The sequence below is a fragment of the Plectrocnemia conspersa genome, unplaced genomic scaffold (assembly GCF_051122295.1).
Source record: "Plectrocnemia conspersa isolate PC_06_02 unplaced genomic scaffold, ASM5112229v1 ptg000004l, whole genome shotgun sequence".
Classification (NCBI taxonomy): Eukaryota; Metazoa; Arthropoda; class Insecta; order Trichoptera; family Polycentropodidae; genus Plectrocnemia; species Plectrocnemia conspersa.
In genome coordinates this window covers 8485090-8509155 of record NW_028277168.1, presented here as the reverse complement: position 1 = coordinate 8509155, position 24066 = coordinate 8485090, and the positions used below count along the sequence as shown (strand labels likewise).

At 29.3% G+C, this 24066-nt stretch overlaps 1 protein-coding gene across 2 annotated transcripts in view; it reads right to left on the bottom strand.

Annotated features, from left to right (window-relative positions):
• Hmgcr (HMG coenzyme A reductase) overlaps nucleotides 1–24066 on the bottom strand; it is a 68871-nt gene that overhangs the window by 22193 nt on the left and 22612 nt on the right. For both annotated transcript variants that reach the window (XM_088183885.1, XM_088183886.1), the window contains exon 2: nucleotides 11865–12187. In XM_088183885.1, the coding sequence (XP_088040011.1) occupies nucleotides 11865–12156 (292 nt within the window). In that variant the 5' untranslated portion in view covers nucleotides 12157–12187. The remainder of the gene's footprint in view (nucleotides 1–11864; nucleotides 12188–24066) is intronic.

The following is a 24066-nucleotide window of genomic DNA, read 5'->3' as shown; positions in this document are numbered from 1 at the left end:
TACCGGAAGTCAGATAAAAATAGCATAATGTACATTTTCGCATTCACAGATTGAAATCTTATGGCGGTACAATAGTTAATAACAGTAGAAGTTCTTTGAAAGCATCGGTTTAGATGATATAAGAGCGTTAGAAGAAAAACGTAAGCTCTCAAATAAAGTTATATTGTAATTTAGATTTTTATTAAAAAAATAAATTAATATTTGAGTGAATATTAACCATTTGATTTTAAATCAAAATCGCCGTTTTTAAGACTAAATATTCGAATAAGCCTAATATTTGTTTCAAATAAAGTAGTAGTGTAAAAATACTAAAGAGGCTCACCGTGAAACAGAAAATTTAAGATTTACGTTACAGTAATTGCATGGTTATTATTAGCATCACATTATGATAATAGGCAACATCTTCCAAAATGTAAAGAGAGTCAGACTTAAAAAAATGCATATTATACATTTCCGTATTTACAGATTAAAATCTTTTTTTGAGTTTGTACAATAGTTAAAAACAATACATTCTTCAAAAGTATATGTTTAAATGAATTGAAAGATTTATTAAAAAAAGTATCTTTTCACTGCGCAGTCAAAATAATATATTTATTTTATTAAAAAAAAACAGCTTATAAAAGCAAGAGGCTGTTAATTAATTAAATTTCAATAAAACATAACCAAAAAAAGCAGTTAATTAAATTCAAGTAAATTCAAAAAGTAAAATCAAGTAAATTTAAATGAATTTTTAATGATTTCCAATCTGGGTTTCACGAGTTTTTTTATATTTTCAATGTCGTACAATAAATGACGCGGAATACGCGTTACCCGCCTTCAAGAGAATAATTCAAATGACACGGCTTCCGCGTGAATCGTCGCGAAAGTGTTAATAAGAAAAAATATAGAAAAGGTCAATGATGTTTTCATCGAAACATATGTTGTATAAATGGAAAAATAATCACAAAATTAATTTTGCACAGAAATTATAATTTTAATATACAAATATCGAATTCCGGATATATATAGAATTCATCAAATTGTAATTAGGGAGAAAAAAAGAAACATAATTGGGTTAAAAAAATGTATATATATATATATATATATATATATATATATATATATATATATATATATATATATATATATATATATATATATATATATATATATATATATATATATATATATATATATATATATATATATATATATATATATATATATATATATATATGTATATGATATACAGCACTTTGTTGAAGCTTTGGTTTCGTGATTTTTATATTTAAATTACAGTGATAATGATTATAATTCTTAGCATAATTTTAAAACCTAAAACTTGATTTTTATAAGCAAAAAAACTCTTTAATAAAATAGTCAGTATTATAATTAATATTATAACAATTTTATTTTATTTAAGAGTCACCGACCATTTATTTTTAAAAAACTGTTCGGTGACTCTTAAATAAAATAGTCAATAATATAATTATTATTACTGACAATTTTAGCTCAAATCTAGCAACCCTTATAATCAATCGTTCGCTTGTAAAATACTAATATTTGGTCTAAATAGTACTTACAATTTAATTTTAAATCATAACTTTTTATATAAAAAATGATTTTTAAATTTAATAAATTTACTAACCATTTATTTAAAATACTGACCGTTTAATCTAATTACTAGTCAAAAACAAACAAAATTACTGACCCAATAAATACAAGCCAATTTTACATATAAATTTTATTGATTCACCTGAAATTATTTTCTTAGACTAATAATTTTCTTCTTTTTCAATCAATTGTTAAAAATATTATTTATTAAGATAAATATCTATAAGTAATTAATAAATAACTGATCTTCGCTACAATCTTTAAAATTAATTATTTTTAGATACATAAAATGTATTAAAATTATTCGACTTATTTCTTAATTCTGAAATTTTATTTATTTTAAGCTTTTACTGATATTGGAGAATTAATATTATTGACACTTTAACAGCGATTTAGACTTTGATAACAGTTTTCACTATCAATTTTAAAATATCAATATTAGCCTCCGTTCATTAGTTCCTCATATCAATATCAAATTTATGAATCATGAAGGATCAGAGTAAGTTATGTTAGATCATGATAAAATATAATCGTATCATATTTTAATATTAAAACATTGATTTAATTCTACAATTTTAATTTGAAAATTACAAAAATAACGACAGAAATTATATTAGTATGAGATAAGTTTGCTGCTAAGAAGCGTTTTGTGGGTAAAACAAAACTCTTAGATAGCACCTGTATGTTTATTGAGATATGCGAGACGTAAGACTTTTAAGCGAAATTAATTCTATGAGCAGTATCGAGAGATTGATGTCGTCAGGAAAGCCGGACATTGATCCCGCACGGACGACTCGATGCCTGCAAAGCGATTAACTTTGAATAAGCCTTATAATAAGATAAACGCGACTGCAATTGTTGTATAAAATATAGAAAATTTTTCAAATCTTAAATGAACAATTGTTATAAATAATATGTAGTTTAGTTTCATAGTTTTAAGTAGTTTTTTATATAAATTAAAACAAAGGGATTATATGCCTTGTTCTAATTCTTTATTATAAACATGATATAAATCACTTACAGGATAAATAAAATATCTTTACTGCATTAACACTTGACGGGTGTCATTAAAAATAGGTAATATCCGAAAATAAAAATAGTATTAATATATTTGCATTGTTCAATCATAAAAAGTCGTAAAAAAACCCAGAAAAAATACTGTCTGATATAAATTAAATCAGAAACCCGTCAATTTGACAGGTTTCGTAAACCTAGTGTTAATATTAAAACAACAATCAATATTTTACACACAAACGTATCTCTTATGTCCAATGCCGAACGGAGTTTTTTATTTGCAACTAATCTATAAAATTTATACATTGAATTTCGATGAGAAAAAAATCAATGACGTGTGTATTTTCTTTGCATTTTTTTTATACTTAATTTTGGTTTTGCATTTTTAATATGTTTATAAGCAGAAAAAAACGCGAAATTGGCTTAAGCATAATAACAACAACATCGTAAATTAATTCTACATGCGTTGTAGTAGCAAAAAACACAATATTCAAAACAGTTATTTATAATATTAATAGTTAAGCTTAATTTTAATTGTTTATTGAAAATCTATTAATAAAATAATATACATCTTAATTAATAAGACTGCTATACAAATTTGAGATATAAACCTATTTCCCACGATGCCTTCAAAGGAGAAGAAAGTGAGCAAGCTAGTCACAGTAAAAAAATAAAAAATCCAATTAGTTAATCTAGCCCGTGTTTAGTATACATACTGTAATATTTAATCGTTAATAATAAAAACTGTTCGTCATTAATTAAATGAAAAAAAAACACATCAAAGTCTGTATAACATGCAAATCTTTATTGTACATACGTAACGCCATACTATTAAAAATTTTTAATTTGCAAATACAAGTAGATTATTGCTTTTCTAGTTTCGTCAAAGATTTTGGAATATATTTTGAAACTTTGAGTTGAAAAAATGGCACAGAAAAAACGATCACATTATGTAATCGATAAAAAAACACATTACACATGTAATTGATACAATTAAAAGTTGTATCATTACGCTCACTTTTTTCTAATAATGACAATTTGTAAGACCACATTTACATTTCGCAAATCGTACCGCATAGATACAATGAATAAATCTATAATATATTGAACAGATAAAATTTAATATCAGTTTTATTCACACAAATAATTTTATTATTCATATTATTATTTTCAATTGTAATAAAATTATTTTATAACAAAACACTAATTTTTAATTAAAAATGCAGTAATGTGAAAATAACAAGGTACAAAGTTTGAAGCCAGATTATTTCGCTGCTCAATTTTATGTATTCATCGATTGCCAATATAGTCGTAATTTTACAAATAATTTATAGTTATTATATAAAATGATAATTGCGTTAAAGGATTTGACGTAATTTCTGAAACCCTAGTAATAATATTACTGCTGTGATTTATTGTTTTGGGATACTGAAGCAATTGCATGATTTTTTCATTATATTATATAACGACTACAGTTTTTGAGATATTCATTTTAACGATTTCCTCGTGCTGTTTTTATTACTGTAATGCGTTTTACAATTTTTTTTTTTTTTTTTTGTATCATATATGCACATGAGTTTTATCATATTTTTCCTGAAACGAGTAAAAAATTCAACGAAAGTTAAAAAATAGGTATTTGCAATAAAATTGCAGAGAAAATATTGATACTCAAATGAATGAAAAGGAAAATTTTTACGACAGAAATAATCCAAACCACAAATATGTATGATACAAAATTATAATTCAAAATAACCTAGTGATTGTAATTGAAATAACAAATATGTAAAAAAAATATGATGCCACTTTAAAGAATCCATTATCTTTTTAAGTGTAAACGTACATCGAAGTAAATATATAAATACATATGTATGTTAGTTATTATATCATCACACACATAATACAAATATTTGTCATTAGAGCATAAAATATTTAAACTCAGATAAAAGGCTTCCAGTGGAATATTCACGAAGCGATATTGTCTATCAAGGTCCGAAGCACTAAATATTATGGTTAGGGCGTAGAAATGATCACGAATCAAATGTCTTGCGCAAGAGAAGAGTGAGAATTTTGTAACCGAAAAACCACTTTTCTCCATCGCACCCACCCACTTTCTTCGGAAGCTCAAAGATGATGCAACTCGCACGATTGTGTTTTTTAAAACATTTTTAGCTAATAAGAAGAGAGTAGATCTAAAATACATTTTTAACCGGTAACAGATAAATCACATAAATTGGACCAGCTCCTCATAGCTAACGCCGAATACATATTTCTGAATAAGGGACTATATTATGTTTTATTATGATGCGTAAAGTACTTATATTAACGTAACTGTTAAAAATACCATACTGCTTGAAATTATCTAAATGAGCTCGAAAAACATACTAATACAATTCTGTTAAGTATCACATTTAAACAAACACAGACAAAAAAAATATGTAAATCTAACGAAGCATTCTAAAAGACATCATCGAAAGAATGAAATTCTTTGACACAAATATTAATTCAATAAAAACTATATGTACACATATATTTCCATGGTAGTATTTCTTTTCGAATATCATAACATCATTATTCATTTTATTTAATGTTTCAATTTTACGCTCGTTTGATACTGACATTATAACTCGATTTACCGTAATAAAAAAATATTACCGTAAAAAGACTCGAGTATTTTTTATGCAATGTAAATTATCCGTGGCTTGATTGATGCTTTTATTACATAATACTAAAGGTCAATGGGCATGTTTGTTTTATTTATTAACTGACTAACCTAACCGATTGTTAACAAAAAGTATCAATAATGCGTACTTTTGTATTCAGTTATATATTTATGATAATGATGTCACTCTGTGTTTCCTTTCTTATGATGCGCGATGACTTCATTTTGAGCATATACGAATTATATGTAAACTGGAATATGCAGCTAAGTGAATTCTACATATCGTATATTTTAACACGCCCCTGTGATCTATTGTTATGATGGTGAAGGCAAGGAGACTTGAGAATTAAAGCCGCTTTAAGATAAACAGTAAATCACCGAGAATCAATTAAATTATAGAAATAAACATTTGTATGTATTATATTCATAACCAACCGTGTTTTATTGCAGTTTTAGTGAAAGTTTAGCACTATAATTGAGCAAAAATATTAAGGGTAAATTTGTGCTTAATTTCAACTGTAATTGACTGAAACTAGCATCATCCCTTGAATTGAGAAATTGATTTTATTCACTTTTGAATTATTATATTGATGGCGCAAGTATTACTCGTTCTTGAAGCCATTGATTGTATGTAATATGTCATAAAGCAAGTTAAGTCTTTAGTAAGACATACAAATAGAAACACGTATTTTATTTAGAACACCGTTTTTTAACATACTGTTAATAAATAGTAAGACTTAAACTATCAAACCATATATAGGAATAAAGTTTAAAAAATGGCTCTATAAATTCGATGTGTGTAGTGATGCTAATTTTAAATCTCAATAGACGCATCAAACCTTGACATCGAATTATCAACCGCTATCATAGTAATTTCTTTTAGAAAATCGTCACAAACTACTTATTAGCGAAACGCGTTTGCGAATAAAAGCCTACCGCAAAAATATACACACAATCCGAAGAGAAGTGGGTACAAGTAAAAGTAAGAATTACTCAATTCGCTTAAACTCGAACGCAAACAGCATAAAAGTGTTACAACAATGATCAATAATTCCGAAATCGAAAAGTGCGAACTGTGCCTGTTTTTTTTTAACTTATAACTACGCCACAAATCGCGAGGGGTGGCATTGATCAAATATTTGTGTTCAATGGCGGATCTTCAATGGATTATTTAATATACAACGAGTGCAAAAAACGTGTGAAAAGAGTATCGATTAGAAAGTTGTTCAACATACATATTTATACAAAGAGCGATGAGATTATAAATTGCGGTCGAAAATTATACACAAACTCAGTTACGCAATGTGTGTTTTATGCGCGAGTTCGGCTTTAGAATAAATATTGGCGTTAACTTTAACTGATAAAGCAATAGGTGAATTCGTGGCTACTATATAAACGAACGTGCGAATGTGAAATACTGATAGCAATGTATTTAAAAAAAAAAGGAAAAATATAGGTGTAAATAATATGACAAAATAGCTATATGCATTGAACCGGAAGATATTTAGGTAAACATGAATGGCACTCATAATATATTATTTACCAAACGATGTTAAAATTATAAATAAACATAATTATTAGGTATACACTAGCGTTGAAAAGTATGATAATATATTAACCCTTTGATTGCCGAAATCAGATATGTATACCGAGAATTGTCGAATCTGACATCACCATCAAAGAAAGAATTCTTTTCATTTTTAATGGACTTAAGAGTATTTGCTTCAGAAGTAAATAACATATTTTTCAGGCATACATTTTTAATCTAATACATCAATATTTTGGTCTCAAAAGGTTCGGCCACTAAAGGCATGATTACTGTGATTTTTTCCAGTCTACTAGACTAAGTTTCACGTGCTCTTTGAAATGCGACATGGCTTGAAAATTGGACTATTAAATAGAAGGTAGCTAATTTCTCTGATGAGAGTAAAATAAATTATTAAAAAAATAAAATTGTGGCGACCACACAAGCCCTCGTTACGACCAAAATAAATAACATGCAAGGATTCTCCGATGTATTGAAAGAATATTTTTTTGTTGCGGAACGGTCACGAATATAATAAATCGCCGGATCCACAAGATTCCCGTTGCAGTATACGACCTTGGACAATGCCCATCAAGCAAATGTCGCTTTCTAAAGGCGTATAAACAAAGGAGTACATGTATTGTGATTGCTAAGCAAGCTTTGCAGCCCTGGATACTTAAGCCTGGACTACGACGAGGAGTAGGCAGTCACAAGCAGCCACCTGAAGACTGAGGCAGATACTCGAAGAGACCAGCAGACAGCATACTGTCATGGGCGCTCACATCCCGAGAGGGACTCTTTCATACGAGCACCACGGTAGCAGAAAGGGATCATCCTCCGCTATACTGTCGCTGCCACGCCACCTACAAGTCCTTTGAGGACCTCCCACGGACATCTACCACCGCTCGAAAACAACATCTCGCCATTTATCGTCTGTCGTAATTGTAATATAATCTAATAAAACTCTAACACCTTGCGTAACACTGTCAACGAAGTCAACACCCCCTAGGGTAAAATAGTATTTGACCAGTAATAACCAATCATCAGTTAAAAAACTATTTAAATAAATTTCGAAATGAGCGCAATAAATTGAGTTAAAAGTAAAATTAGCTACCTTTGGTGATCGAATAATACCACGAATGTAAGACTACCACGGATTTATCATTGAGTATTTGCAAAATATTTAATGTGGCTTAGTGTATGCAGTCGTATACCGGACAAAAAACAGTTGTTCACAGAAAAAATGCGTCTGGATTGAGTTACGTTCTCTGATAAGCTAAAATAAATTTATACGTGTCAGATGTGATGCACTATGTTAGTTGTCAAGGTGGCGAAAGATAGAGAAAAATTTCTCCAGGCAACTGTTCAAAATATGGGGGTGCTGCTTATATTTTGAAATGGAAGGTATTCACTTCATCGAAGGAACAGTGAAGCGGTGGATATAATATACTATTTTTATTTCTTCGATGCAAAATCACGTGAGCTCAAATTTCAACTACTTCATGAACGTTTTGCATCCTGTCATCGGGCGAAAATAATATTTTTTTATATTATTTTATATAAATTTGGTTAATACAGTAAAAAAAGGCATTCAAAGATAAATAAAATTAATAATTATATTATTTTAGATTATTAGAAAAAAATAGATAAAATCCTTGAGCTGGTCCTAGATTTTTTTTAAATAAAATATTTTTGGGCCAAAATCAATTGCAAAACTTTTGTAGAAAAAATAAATTTGCCATGATGAATTACCACGATTTCGTTAAATCGTTGATTAAATCCATATTTTTCCACTATTTTTCAGAATTTAAGGCTAAAAGAGGATGCAACAAAATATACATATTTTACGTAATAACTTTTTTCAGTATTTATTTAAATTTTTAAGATACTTTTACATAGTTATTAATATTTTACTATTCGTAAATTATTTTAATTTCTTTGATTATCATGGGATTTAATTCAATTTGTAATAAGCATTTAAATGTAAATCTTTAATAAGCATTTAGAGTATAAAAAATATATAAATTTATTAAAAATATTGTATAACTTATTTATAGTTACATACAAAATATGATAATTTTGAAGGTGATTTTTTGCACGCTACTGTATGTATTGTATATTAAAATCTATGAAAAAAAAACACGAAATTTTTATTAATATTTCATTTATATAATATACGATCTTGAACAATTAAAAAAATTCAACTTAAATCAACTACGACGATCGTATTTATGTAAATAATTTATTTGGCGAAGAAAGCACGATAAATATATTTTGAATCAGAACCTTAAATCTCATATTTTAAAATGTAAATATTTATGTTATTCTTTAAAAAAACAATACATAATAAATAATTAAAAAGCATATATTTTCTATATTTTTAAGATAAATAAATCTACTAATATACGAAATTGCCTCCTTCGTTCTTAATATATTATGTAAAGGCATTCTATAATATATTGAAATAAATGAAAAATTACTATTGGTACAAAAAATATTTTTTTAGTACCACCAATATTAAAAGCAATTGTTAACATTTCTTTGAGTATTTATTAACACTCTTAAATCTGTGCAATCTATATTTAATCAATTCTACAATAATTTAAATATTTTTAAAGATTATTTCCAAATTAAATAATTAGTAATTCAAATGAAAATCTATTGAACTACATACAATATTAGGTATTCTAAATAAGTTAGTAGCAACTGATATAAATAAAATATATTTTCGTTTATATTTAAGTGCAAAAGTTTGATAAACATTGGTTTGACATTTATATACAACCAAAAATAATATACGTTTTATAGATTATTTATGTCACTCCTGTTTTAAAATGGTGATGAAATCACCAGATTATTAAATAAAAAATATACATATGCACATAACCGACAAAACTTTTGTTTATATTGTTAAAATTAATTATTTATTCTTACAACTATATATTCTTATATGTGACGCGATTACGTGTATGACGTGAATCGTAAGTATTTTTGATATGTTATTTTATTGTGGTGTGAAGAGAAGTAGATATATACTGGTTATATTTTGGCAGAACTTGGAAGGCTTCAATTCAAATAATGACAAATAGCATAATCAAACGCTGAATTCTAAGTGACCGGGATTTTATATGTGTCATGGTTCAACATTTTTTTTGCCACATATCTGGATCGTAATCTACAACTAGAATAATATAATTGAAGCATTTGGATAATTTTAAAACAATATTAGATTTACAGAACTGCAAAATATTTATTATAACGTAATATGCTTATATTTTATCATTTAATATATATTAAAATAGTTTGGAACTGTAATGTTTAAACATTAAATTAGCAATATTAATAATCATTATATAACATTAATTAAAGTAAAATAATCCCTTTTGCCTTATACAATACATAAATAATAATAGGTAGTGGATTTTTTTTATCAGAATATAAAATTATTATTCTTTAACACTTATAAAACTGGGAGTTTACAATACGACTATGCATTTTAGTAATCATGTCACTTATTTAATAGTTACGAACATTATTAATTCAAGGTTCAAAGCAAAGAATATAAAGCTTCCTTATTTTCTAAATAATACATGTGTGTTTTTTAAAATGCACTCACATAACAAATTATTCAAAGTTGTTTTTGCATTAATAAAACCTCATCTTTATGAGATAATAATATTTTAGAACGGACCAATGATCGCGGAATTAATTTTCAAGGAGGTAATTTGCAATTACTGTCAATTTTTTTCATATAGGAAAAGGTCGTATAACAATGAAAGTTTTTGAATTGGAAGAAAATGAACGAGGCTGATAGAAATTCGAAGGTTATGAGATTTGTATATATATATAATATATAACTCATTATATTATAGAAGTTTTCGCATAGTTTTAGACATAAATCATGCAAAATTCAAGGCGATCAACACAATTAAACGAAGGTGCCGAAATACAATATTATATAAACAAGTACGATAGATTATTGGTATAAGTCGGTGAATAATACCTGAGAGACCTGTGTTTGAATCCAATATGGAACCTAATGTTTTTTTAATTTATTAGATTTGACTAATTTCACAAATTAATATTGTGATGAATAATTAAAATAAAATAAAATAAGAGGCCATAAAATGGTTTTTAATAGTTCACCAATGAATGTTATTTCTGTATAGGGAAACAATACAGATGTTTTAGGTTTCGCTGCGTTTTTTTGTGCTGATCCGTTAATAATAAATTTGTGATGTTCATAGATTTTTTTATTAAATATTTTTGTAGCACTGTACTCATTTATACTTTTTTGGAACCCCATAGAAATCCTAGTGTTTTTCATCATGCCGGAGAAATCAGAATTAGTGCTATTATATATTTATATTTCCGAACCATCATCAAACATTAGGTTTTCCTAGATTTTCCTAATCTCACGGATAAAAATCGTGATGAATAATTGAGCTAGCTCGTACTTAGTGACATATATTGATTGTGAGCTATAATTAATAAAACTGTAATTTATTTACAGACTTTTTTCAGTCTGGTGTCTCCCTATAAATATAGTAGATGTTGATTGTGTTAACCCTGTTGAAACGCTTGATATGATACAATGGAGACTTACAAAAAATAAAATAAACTAATATTACATTCTAATCATATTTCCAACATCAATACGTAGAAAATAAATTAATAAATTTTCCAATACTTGTGGTTGGTTGTCTGCTACATATTAAAATGATGAGCTCGAGTTAATTGTGTGATTTGTATATTTGCTCAATACGCAGTATTCTTGGATAACGCTCTTATTTACTATATACTAGTATAAGAGAAAGTGTATTTAAGATATTTTTTATTTATTTATTTTTTATATTTCTGATAAATAAATCTCTAGAGTCGCGACGATGTGTATATCTGGGAAAGCAATTACTCAATCCGTTTAGTAGAATTTTTGAAAATTATTAATGTTTGCAATCTATACCGGTATTTCGACTATATCTACAGTAACCGTAATTATGACATCCATAATAAAAATGTAGGACTGCGGAGATGTAGCACCATACAGTGTCAAAAAATAAATAATAGACTTACCCAGAATGTTCTTCGATCCTAGTTTGAGTAAGTTTCTGAACTGGTAATAGCTGTACAAGATGGCGAGACATCTTATGAAGGTCATGACCACCGTGTCGGCTGCATGGTATTCGGCCTCCAGACCAGGACAGGCATCCGCCCACCCTCCGCAGTGCTGATGCGCCCTCGAATTAACGCCAGGCTCTCTCTCCACTGCCAGCGTGCACACCAGCGCGGTCAGGGTGCCCACAATCACCTCCCAGGGGTGCGAGGCGCACAACTCCCCATGCCAGCGGAACACGGACGTCACCATGGCGGCGGCCGATAAGCTACTACGCTGGCGACTGTAAAATAAATAAACAGAATTAATTTAGACATATGCAAAACCGCAACAATACGCATCAACAAAGCGTTAAGAGGCTATACAAATATTGCGCAACCCGAATTGAGGAGCGCCGGAGCTTTACGCAATCCATGTAAACAATGCACGTATTACGAGCGATTTCGCGTATATAACTTGGCGAGTTTCATAATGACGAAAAATTCCAGGAATCATTTTTTTTAACCACAATAAATGTGTTAGCTACTCATGCATAATATTCATGCAAACCCTCCACTCCATTTAGATTCAAGTTTTTATCTAACTAGGTATAAGTATATGGTATGAAAGTATATAACATTTTCTTTTGTAAATATAAACAAGTCGCATCTTATATCGCCAGAATGTTGTTTTTCAATCAAGTCAGGTTTAGGAGGGTCCTGAACATGACTTGATAGGTATTTTTCTACCTGGGCCATGCGATTTTTACGCTCATCTCACAATATTACTAAGTTTAAACTCAGAATTTAATATAAAAAATATGCAGAATCTTAGTGAAAATGCTGGCCCGTATTCAAGATAGCAAGACTCCTATATGGCTTTAGATTTAACTACAGAAAAAAATAGCCGATGCATTTAATAAAGATTTCGTTGTAATTGGAACATTTCTATCAGATCAAATACAAATTAATATCGAAGATATAAACACAATCACAAATATGGCTCAACTTAAAAGATCTATTGATTTTCAGTAAATTAAATTAGAAGAAGTCATAAAATACACAAACAAATTAAAAAATAACGCCTGGTACTGATAGCATAACAAGCAAATCAGCTTGCTCCTATTTTAGTAAAATTATTCAATAATTGTTTAATAAAGGAAATATTCCCCGATTGCTAACAATTATAACCCAATATCTGTTTTATTACTTCTATCAAAATATTTTAAGATAGCAATTAAGTTAAAATAATAAAAACGATTTTTTTCTTAATTAACTGATATTTCTAAAGATAATACTGTAAGAACGTATAAACCATAGTATCCTAATTTACAACACAACGTCTGCTTTATGCAATGTTATGGAAATTGCAGTTTCGTGCACATTTTGCGAAGAAGAGCTCTGGAAATTCACAAAATGACAGGAAATGCGAATGATTAACCATCCCTGACCCGAATTTTCACGTCGCTAATTGACCATTGAGTAAAAAAAATACATCAGATTCAGCCAAGCGTCCAGAAATCGCTAAATAATTTCAGCAGATTGTCAATATTGACTATGCACCACAAGGTTAAGAGACACGCGAGTACCACTCAAGGTTGTCGCGCAAGAAAATAAAAAGAAATTACGTCAATTATAGTATTATAACAATAAAATCTCTCATGTTTGACCGTTCGAAAAGTTCATGAATGTGTCGCAATCTATGTAATCTGACAAGATTCGTAGCTATTAAGAGCAATCACGCAACCCCTATTAAAAAAAGCAAATTGCATCGACGACAACATCGAATAACCGGTTAACTCTTTGACTACGCGAATATGTGATTATAGAAATTAGGGGTAATTTATTTTGAGACGGATGTGCACATGTAGGACATTTGGATGACGTGAAAAAAACAATGATGGTGCAATTAGAAGCCCTTGATTTATTTATGACAAAGCGTTACAACCGAGTAAACACAAACAACATCTACAATTATTTAATGAGACACCAAACTGAAATCAATCTGTACATTAGTGATATCTATTTTTTTATTAATTATAAAATATTATTTTAACAATAGATGTCAACATGCACGACCTAGCTCGATTTTATTTTATTCGCCATGATTTTTATCCGCAATAACCGAATATCCTATTATTTTTAACGGATACCATGTTATTTTAATTTCAATATAATATTTGATATCTCCATATTAAATAAATATCTAACACAATTTTCAAGACGCAAAATTCTTCTATTTTGCATAACCCATTTAGAGATTAAATAGGTAGTGGAAGTGGTGTATCGAAAAGGGACAATGTAAGTTTTATGACACATTTCGTTTTGGCATCCTCAAACATTTGCCGTTTAACAAAAAAAAAGTATTTGCAAAAGATACACACTGCATACTCGGGGGTACTGTCAACAATATCTTGGGACGGGTGAGTTGTTTCGTGTGTTTTTACGATAAGTAAATTCATAAATTAAAATTTTCCCGCCCTCACGGACAAAAGGCAAAACAAGTGATTTTGGAATATTTATTTGCCATCTTACTTTGGTTTCATGACAAAATTTAATCTTTAATATATATTTATTATGACTAAATGTAAATCTTTATTAGATACAAATTTATAAAAATTACATTAGTTTAATCTGCGGTTTAACATAAATTATCAGATTTTTTATCTGTTATTCTACGAATATTTTAAAACTGATAAATCATAGTTTTGTAGAAAATAATATTTTTAGCCGCTTTTGTGATTAATTTTGAAATACTAATTTTAAACAAAATTTTAATTTGACGATAGAAGCTTAGGAACCCTTCTTCTTATTTATATGTTTATTAAGCCTCCGCGTTTTGTTTTCCAAATGCAATTCTGAATTTATCTGTTATTGTAAATAAAATTCATTTAAATCAAGAATCAAGACACAATATAGTATAATTATATATATTTTTGTTATCAACATTCAAATAAAGTTATTGTAAGCAATTCCGTCTGATTTCTATTTTAGTACATTTCAAAGGCACGTGTAAATAATTACGACACACATATATATAAAATTATATTTATAAAATTTCATTGTCGAAAATCATTATTCAATTTCATAGAATATACATATATAAATATATTATATTTGTATATACAACATATACATACATACATTGTTGATAACAATTACATATAAATAGTTATTTGATTAGGTAATTATTTTTAATAATAATTTTTCCGTTGCTAACAATTTATCATAAAAAATTCGAAGTTCTATGAAATATGAAACATTAGATGCATTGATATACATAAAATTTTACTTTTTAGAAAAAAATAACAACAAACTTTCAAATAAATTTGACTTTTGAATTTTAAGAAAATACTCAAGTCTTATGTCAGTAATTTTTGTTTTTTTGGGTATTTGGATGCCCTTGTCTTTACAGTATTAGTCACTAACTATAGCAATGGTCTATCGTGCTGATAAAATAGCAAATTAACATTTGAATTATTCATTGACTAGTTATCGAATATTAAAAAAAAGCGCCGATTAATTAGAACAGGGCTGTTCAACACACGAAACTCAAAACAGTTATGTTTTATACTTTTTTTTTTAATTCATAATTTTTTTGATGGCCTTTATTCAGAAAATTTAATGAATAGATATTTTTTAGATAATAGAATAAATTGCTCGACATTATAAATATTTTATTTTTTTACTACCTGTAAACTTTCATTTGGATGCGGCCCTTTATAATATATCTAAGCCTTGAAATAGAGAATTATTAACTGAGCGATGTATAATAGAACAATGGTTCGACAGTTATTGAAGCCAAATCATCTTCCAGGTATTGTGACTAAAACCAATACTTATTAATTTAGGATCAACTCCACCCAGATGATTCACGCAAAAGTTGTACACAGCAAGATTCCATAATTTAGTTAAAGGTTCAGATCATAACACCTGCAATGACGTAAATGAATCACAGCGTCACTCTCTCAGGTCAGCATCAGTCGCAGCCGATGAACTTGACTCTAGCGAGTCAGGGTTAGCCGGTCCGCACCGATGCGGGTCAATTGACCAAGTCAGGAAAACAATCGAGACGGTGAAATTGTGGTGTAACGCCCTAGCGCAAGGTTGGCGGCCAATTCGCTCGAGTCAGGAAACAATTGAAGTGTCAGGAAATCGATTACGTTACTGGGTCATCATTACACGAACATCATAATATGGAAAGCGTGCGTGAGACGAAAAACGTTTAATATATTAATTTGCTCAAGAACGGCCACCAGAGACACGCTTGGATCTGCTCTGATTCGCACCAAAGTCGTAAAAATTTCCAAATAAACATCTCTTGAAGCTTAAGGTCGCGTTCTTAGAAAAACCATATGCTAGGCGCGAGATTCGTTGCTTCAAGCTGCAAAATATTTAGGTAATTTAAACTGAGTCACACTCGTCCGACCAAGGCTGATCTGCCAATATCAATTTGGCGACGTTTTGGAAGCAATTGACGGGGTCGAAATTGAGGGTAAAGTATCGGCAGCGACCTCAAAATGCTCTTAAAGCCAAAAAGTAGTACCTCGTGATTGTCATTCAGCCTTGGCGGTATTGATTCTTGGATGTACGAAGATGGCGTGATAATGACATGCGAGCGAACCAAACCTATATTTGCGCACACACTCGGATCCGGTCAACATTTGCAAAAGTAATTGATTTTCATGAACTGAAGATATACAAAAATAAAAAAAAAAGTAAACATATACATCGTTGATCAATCAGCAGCACTAGAAATAAAGCTAAAAGCACCGGATGTGCTGCTAAGATGTATATCAAAAAACAAATATTGTAAGAAGCACTTCGTTCAATGGAATTTTAAACAACGGTTGATGACAATAGATGAAATGGAGAGTAGATTCAATAGTTTCCTTAACCTTTCATTACACAATGTTTAAAAGTAAAGTGAACCGCCATTCATTGTGAGTCATTACTAATTTTATCTATGAGGTACATATATACAAATTCTACAAAATATTTTGGGTTTGACCTTTCGTATACTTTTCAAGATACTTTATTGATTCCATGTACTCTTCATAGCACCCAGCATGCGCATGAAAAATTAAAAGAATTATTCATTCAATATTTTGAATGATTTTATCAATGGCAATGAAATACATTCCTTTCTACAAGCCATAAATAGACTCTCACGCACATGTAATCGGCAGCTTCCATTTCTACCATTTTTGTATCTTTACTTATACTATAAAGGGTAGCTCAATGTATTTTTGAATTAAAACACAAGCAAGGCCTTCTTACATAATATGCAAAAAAATACAATAGCTCGTTTTCGCACAAGGCTATTCAAAAATAATCTAACCTTCCATTAACTCAATTATCAGTAAGAGATGAGGCATGCTTTCCATAAATCCATCAATCGATTTTGAAATCTCATGAGAATGTCCATTATAACGATGAAGCTGACCTACTTATCATCTTAATCTACCGAAGGACACGTTAGTTAGTCAACATACTCAGAAATAATCAAATACATCTTAAATTCTCCTGCCACATTGTCATCTCGATAACTTCTCGTCTTCCGGAGGCAGTCATTCAAAGCGGGTCACTTTCTCTCGAAGCCGTTCACTAACCCGTCGTTACATTGGATACGCAGCAGCACCAGGTGACTGATTACGATACACAATAATATAAGAAACACTTTCAAGATCGTCATAATGGACCTGAATGTACAAACAACCCAAGAGTAAATTTTATTTTTATTTTAAATAAAAAAAGAACAATAGCATTTTAAAAGATGTATGATGCTCGTTAATGATTGAAGTTGAACAGGATAATATTTTGAGCTTAACAAACTTCATGGAATCGAGACGCGCTTTGAGTAATTGAGAAAAGGGGAATCACTCAATTAGCTTCAGTTGTAGAAATATGTTGGACATAAGTCGAAAAATATTGAATTAAAAAATCAGACTAATTAATTAATGATATTAAATGAAAACATGAATTAAAAACACCGGTTTGACTGAAAAATAGTTTTTATACAAATATTAAAGCAAAAAATTTAAATAAGTATATGCTTCAAGTATTTACAATTTACAACGATCTTTGTAATTAATTGTTAACGTCTACAAATAAGCAAAAAATAAAAGAGTACAGTGGTTAACAATGGGCAGATGTGAGTGAACAATGACGAGGTCGAAGATCTTTTTATTCTGAAATTACTATCTAATTTCATAACATTGTTTGACTTAAGTAGCACTATTAAATAGAAAAAAAGCTGAAGACGAGTAGCAACATTTTTATTTATACTCAAGCCATGATTCGATTTCTCGGAACTTTTCATCACCCATTTAGGGGTATATTTATATCGTTTTTTAATTACCTAGCTTTCGTAGTGAAAATATGTATAAAAAATCTATATAATAAGGTTATTTACAAGACAAATTTTAGTCTATCGGTATTAAAAATCATTAGTTCAAATATTATTTAAATACATGTTGAAATGCGTGCAATAAATTGGGTTAAGAGTAAAAACAACTACCCTTGGTGAACATCAAGTGATACTACAAACATTTAATAAATATATAAATGTGGACCACCGTTAAATTCATACAGGCGTATAAATAAATGTTTTTAAAGCACATGAAATGGGCCAATCAACACAAAAGCTTGACTTTTTTGATTGAATACAAAGTAACGTTCTCTGATGAGAGTAAAATACATTTATATGAGTCAAATGGGGTGTAATACATTCATCAGTGACTAGAGATATAGAAAAAAGGAAACTTTGCGAAATCCGTAGACTTAAATGATATGGGGGTGCTTCTTATATTCCGTAATGGAAGGTATTTGCTTTATCGAAGCTACAGAGTAAAAGCAGTGAATTCAAAACCTTTATCACGACAAATATTTTTGTGGGGCGCCGATTTATTTGGCCACTTTGATAACACTGATGTGGCGCTTGCGAGAACAACACTATTTTTTTTTAAATTGAAAAAATCTTGTACTGCTCCTGGAAAACTTTTTAATTAAACTGATTCTTAAAGGAATTTACTTTTAATTCTCAAAGAAATATAATATAACAGATATCCGAGACAGAAACTACGAGGTAAAACCAATATTTTTACCCACAGATACAAAATAATAGTATTGTATATATCTTTTAAAAACATAATCTAAGTAACCAGGTGAAGCAAAACGGGGTCAACATTGCACGAAGTTCTGTCCGTAGCAAAACAATACAATAATAATGCGACAAACGATAATTTTGTGAGCGTAAAAAATATCTGCAACCAATTGGGAAAAAGTATGCATAAAACCACGTACTTTCTCCTAATTAATATACTGAAAAAATGAACATATGCTGAAAATTTTCAACATAAGAAGTAAGAGAAAGATTCCTGTTTTGTTTATTATAATTGTTTCACATTTACTTCAGCTAATACTCCACATTCAAAAGTAACACGTTTAGAATTGAGGCTGAAATGCGTAGCATACATCAGTTATGTTACAGATGATACAATCAAGCCTGCCTAGAGGAGGGGGGGGGGAGTAAGGATGGGACGAATTTTGAATAAGAATATATTCATAAAAAAGGTAAAAATCGACCTCAAATAGTGAATCTAAGCTTAACTACAGCTGTTTGAAATGTATTTAAGGTATAAGTTCCTTTAGTCCGTTTTATACATACAAGAAATAAAAGGAGCGGAACATTGCCCTCAAAAGTACCCACTTTTTATATAGTACTTTCACAATAAACATTATTATTCAAAGGGTCAGATTGTGTTAAAATTATTTGCAAATTATTGTTGACTTTATTGCTTTTTTAACGTTTAAAAAAATATTAGACATGAGAAGAAATATTCAACGAATTTAGGTATTTGACCTGAATTTTCAGATCGAATATCAAAATCTGTGGAAATTGAAAATATATAATTGAAAAAACTGGGATTAGCAAGAGACAGAATTTAATAGTCTCTTAAAAACACAAGTATTTAATTAATATGTTATTCACACAACAAAAATGAACACATATGTTGAATATTAGAGTTTCGAGCAGAACTTCATAAAAACAACGAGCTGCGTAGTGAGAAAATTTCACTGTCCTCAATTTTTAACCAAAGGTTTTAGGTCTCTCATTATGTTCCATGATGCAATTCAACGCTGCAAACAATCAATTTATAACAATCGATCCAAACAGTGAACGGTTCATCATTTTCACTATAAACGACACAGCTCGAACAGCTGACTGTCAAGACGCGTCTGTCGGCTGTCAAATGCTCATTTTGACAAATTGGCCTGCGAGTGCAAGCGTTCCGAAAAAAATTATTCCAAATCGATCGCCATCAATGAAAGTGACCGACCGGCGAGTCTTATTGCGAAATCCACGCAAGAACCGCATAGCTCTGAGGAAATTTGCGTAACGCGGATCACAGCCACAACGTCGGGTCATGGTTGTTTCACACACCACTATAAATATAATCGAGATATTTACCCGAGTGCGCGAACAGGTTTTTCGCAAATTGACGAACACGTGGTGAGTGACACCAAAAGATATCTAAGGTGGTGGTGGACAGCGCAAGACCGACGACTCCGCGCAGTAATCAATTACTGGTGACGCGCTCGCGCCGCTCACCGTCGAAATCGAAAGTGAGCATTGCGCATAAGGTTAACGCAAAAAATACTAGTACTGGTATAATATATAAATACAACTGAAGTGTATACATACGAGTCCTCATGTTCAAGAAAAGTAAATGAGAGCAATCCCATTAGGGTAGAAATGAGCCTTGGCGCTTTTCAATGAACTTTTCGTTATGGATTTATTTATAAAACAATCGCGACCGTCTTACTAACAGTGACATACTCATTGTCCATGTAATACTATGTGGTTTCTATGCAACATAGTACACTACCAGATCCTTATTATATATTCAGGTAAATAAATAAGATTATACTTCAATCACAATTCAAGGTGATCGCGAAAGTTGTATTTGTTTATTTTTAATTAAATGCGCTGTGGTTTATATAGCATTTTTTGTTGCCTAATTCCAAATTAACATATATGTAAATATATATGCTAAATAAAATAATTAAGATACATCAGAAGTCAAATTAATAACGCAACGACAGATTGAACAAATTACACCCTTCCAAGCCTTCCAAAAAAATTGAGAAAACGCAGATGCAACACACGCATACAATTTTTAACTTGTACCACATTAACTTGCCGATTTTCAGTCAGTTTAAGATCGATCGCGATTGAGAAAGGACACGCACCTAAGCCATCATTGTACCAAAAGAAGATCATGGTCACTGTTTGGTGGCCGCTAAAAGAGTGGTTCATTATTATTTTTTTAAACCAGTCACATCAATTACAGCTATTTCATATTGTTTTGAAATTCATAAAAATTAAAAAAAAAACACAAACAATTTTAATAAGTAAATATGGATCAATTATACTGCACAACAACGCTCGACTGAATACATAAAAAATCACCATTAGCAAATTCAATCGTAAAAATTATGAAATTTTGCCGTATTCCCCCGTATTTACCTGATCTCTCACCGATGAATTTTATACCTATTCCGTCACTTGGAATTTTATTTAAGGAATAAAACGTTCAAAGCCCAGGCGGGTTTAATTAAGGGGTTCAGTATATTATAGTTGAAAAATCAAAAAAAATTTGAAGAAGTGAGAGTAAATAAATTTGCAAATGTAGAAAATATCGCATTTTTAATTTCACCTACTAATTAGGTTATTTCTTATGATACAACATAATACATGTGTCAGTTAATAATAAAATAATGACAATTATAAACTTACATAGTAATAAAAAATAACCAGTAAAAACACTATTTTACAAATTTTATAAAAAAATTTACTCATGACATTTTAATCATTTATTAAAAAAAAATACAAATTAAAAGTAATTAATCAGCTGCTTTCAACACTTTCCAATAATATTATTGGTTTAGGCATTCTTTATGAATTTATTTTCGATTTTGTATCATTTTTTGCAAAATTTACTGTACTGAGAATTTAGTTCCGTTTTCATTATTGGATAACCAATGTTATTTTAAATTTATATAAATATAATTATAAGCAAAAAAATCAAGATTAAATTCAATATTTTTACTCCATTTTTTAACTGATTTATAAATAGCCGCTTATTTTATGTGTAATAATTCGAATTTAACATCTAATAAAAATACCGCGACTAAAAAAATATTTGTATAATTCACGGTTTAATCAAATTTTTCTAAAAAATCGATAAATTCATAATAAGTGCCTAAACAAATCATCTAATTAGAAAGTATTGTGTAATGTAAATGTTACATAAAATACTTTGCAATCGGTTAACTATATTTGCAATTAAGTAAAAAAAACTTTTTTCAGAATGAAAAATACGGAAATTTAGCAATATCTCAAAAAGTGTTCTACTTTCTTAATTTTTATCTTTATTTTCCGATTCAGCGTGCGATTTTACAAAAGAAATTAATATCAAATGTCATGGGTCAGAATTTTTTGTTAACTGTTTTTACTAGTTATTTTTGACTATCGAATGTTATGAATTAAAATCGCTGTAATCATAAATCCATAAGCCCCTAATAATATTTGTTATATATAATTTAGTCTTCTGATTTGGTAGAGTCCTCGTAAAAATCCTTTTGAACCTTCATAATAAAATATGACAATTTAAATGAGCAATATATAAATTAATTGTTCCATAAAACGAATTGTTTGTGCATTACTATTGGACAGATATATGCGAGCAACCATTGGTCAGAATATTGAACACGTTATGAATAACTCTCTACAACGAATCCTTTTCCGAAGATTTACCAAACAAAATAATTCCCTGTTAAATAGCACGCATAACAAACCGGTCTAAGAGACTAAAAGATCCAGTACAAGAACATAATAAAAAAATATCTGGAAAGAATGTGTTTCGATACCACAATACCAATCTGAAGAAAAAAATGATTCAGATAAACACAGTACTGTCACTGGTGACGAAAAATGATCCGTTGATCAACATAATACGCAATAAACAAAACCATAAAGAAATTAAAATTGTATCTTTTTTGTCTTAGTTCGGTCCATTATTGTTTGTCCATTATAAATATATGTCACAATATCATTTATAATATATTATAATAAATATAAAAATGAAGACATATCTATAATAATGGGTTCAAATAAATTTAGTTACTAAGTTTATAAATAATAATAACATTGTCAATAGGAGGATTTTAACAACCTTTCCTCCATATAAACACAGATAGAATTCTCAAAAGCATAACTATTATAATTGTATAATTATGCAATTAAGAAAATAATTTATACTACAACAATGCTAAATAAATAAATTGGTACATTAAATTTTTTTACGTTTAAATATGAGGTAAATAAATGAGTTGTAAGACAACAGACATAGTAAATTAGTAACTTTTATTTTTTTCATTGCACTTTTCTCTTTAATTTATGTTTAACCACATCTGCAGTATACTACAAATTTTCCGACTTATATGTATGTTTTTTATGTATTGTAAACTTTTTATGTTTTCTGTTGTAACATGTCAAGCGCTACCCTAATGCGTTACAACTGGGTACACAATCAAATCAGACATCAGACTTCTATTTTGTTATTTATAAACTATCATTAGATGTCACTATGCAGACCTACGATCATGATATTCATCCGCAAGATTAGGAAAAACTAGGAAAACCCAATCTGTAATGATCGTCCAAAATTATAATTATCTAACAATCACTATTTCCGATCTCACTAAAAATCACTAGGGTTCGCGTTTGATTCTAATCCAGGTATTTCAGGTATTATTCACCGATTTATATCACTGGACTATCAGCTCTTTTATTTTTGAAAGCTTGTTAATATTAAACACATACACAAAATTATGATTTTGTGTCGATAGGTTAGATGGTTGATCAATAAGTTTTTTGAATAAATTAAAAACATAATAACGACGAGTGAAATTAAAATTGAAAAAAGTAATAATAAAAATATTAAAATACAACAGCTCATGTTGCCATGATATCTGTCCTTCATGAACGAACTTTTAATAATCCTGGTAAGTTGGATGAAGTAAAGGATCCCTAAGCACTCGAGCGACTGTACCAGGTGGCCCAGGATGAGGCCAAGAGCCACTGTAGCGACAATTTTGTTTGCTAATAAGTGTTTAC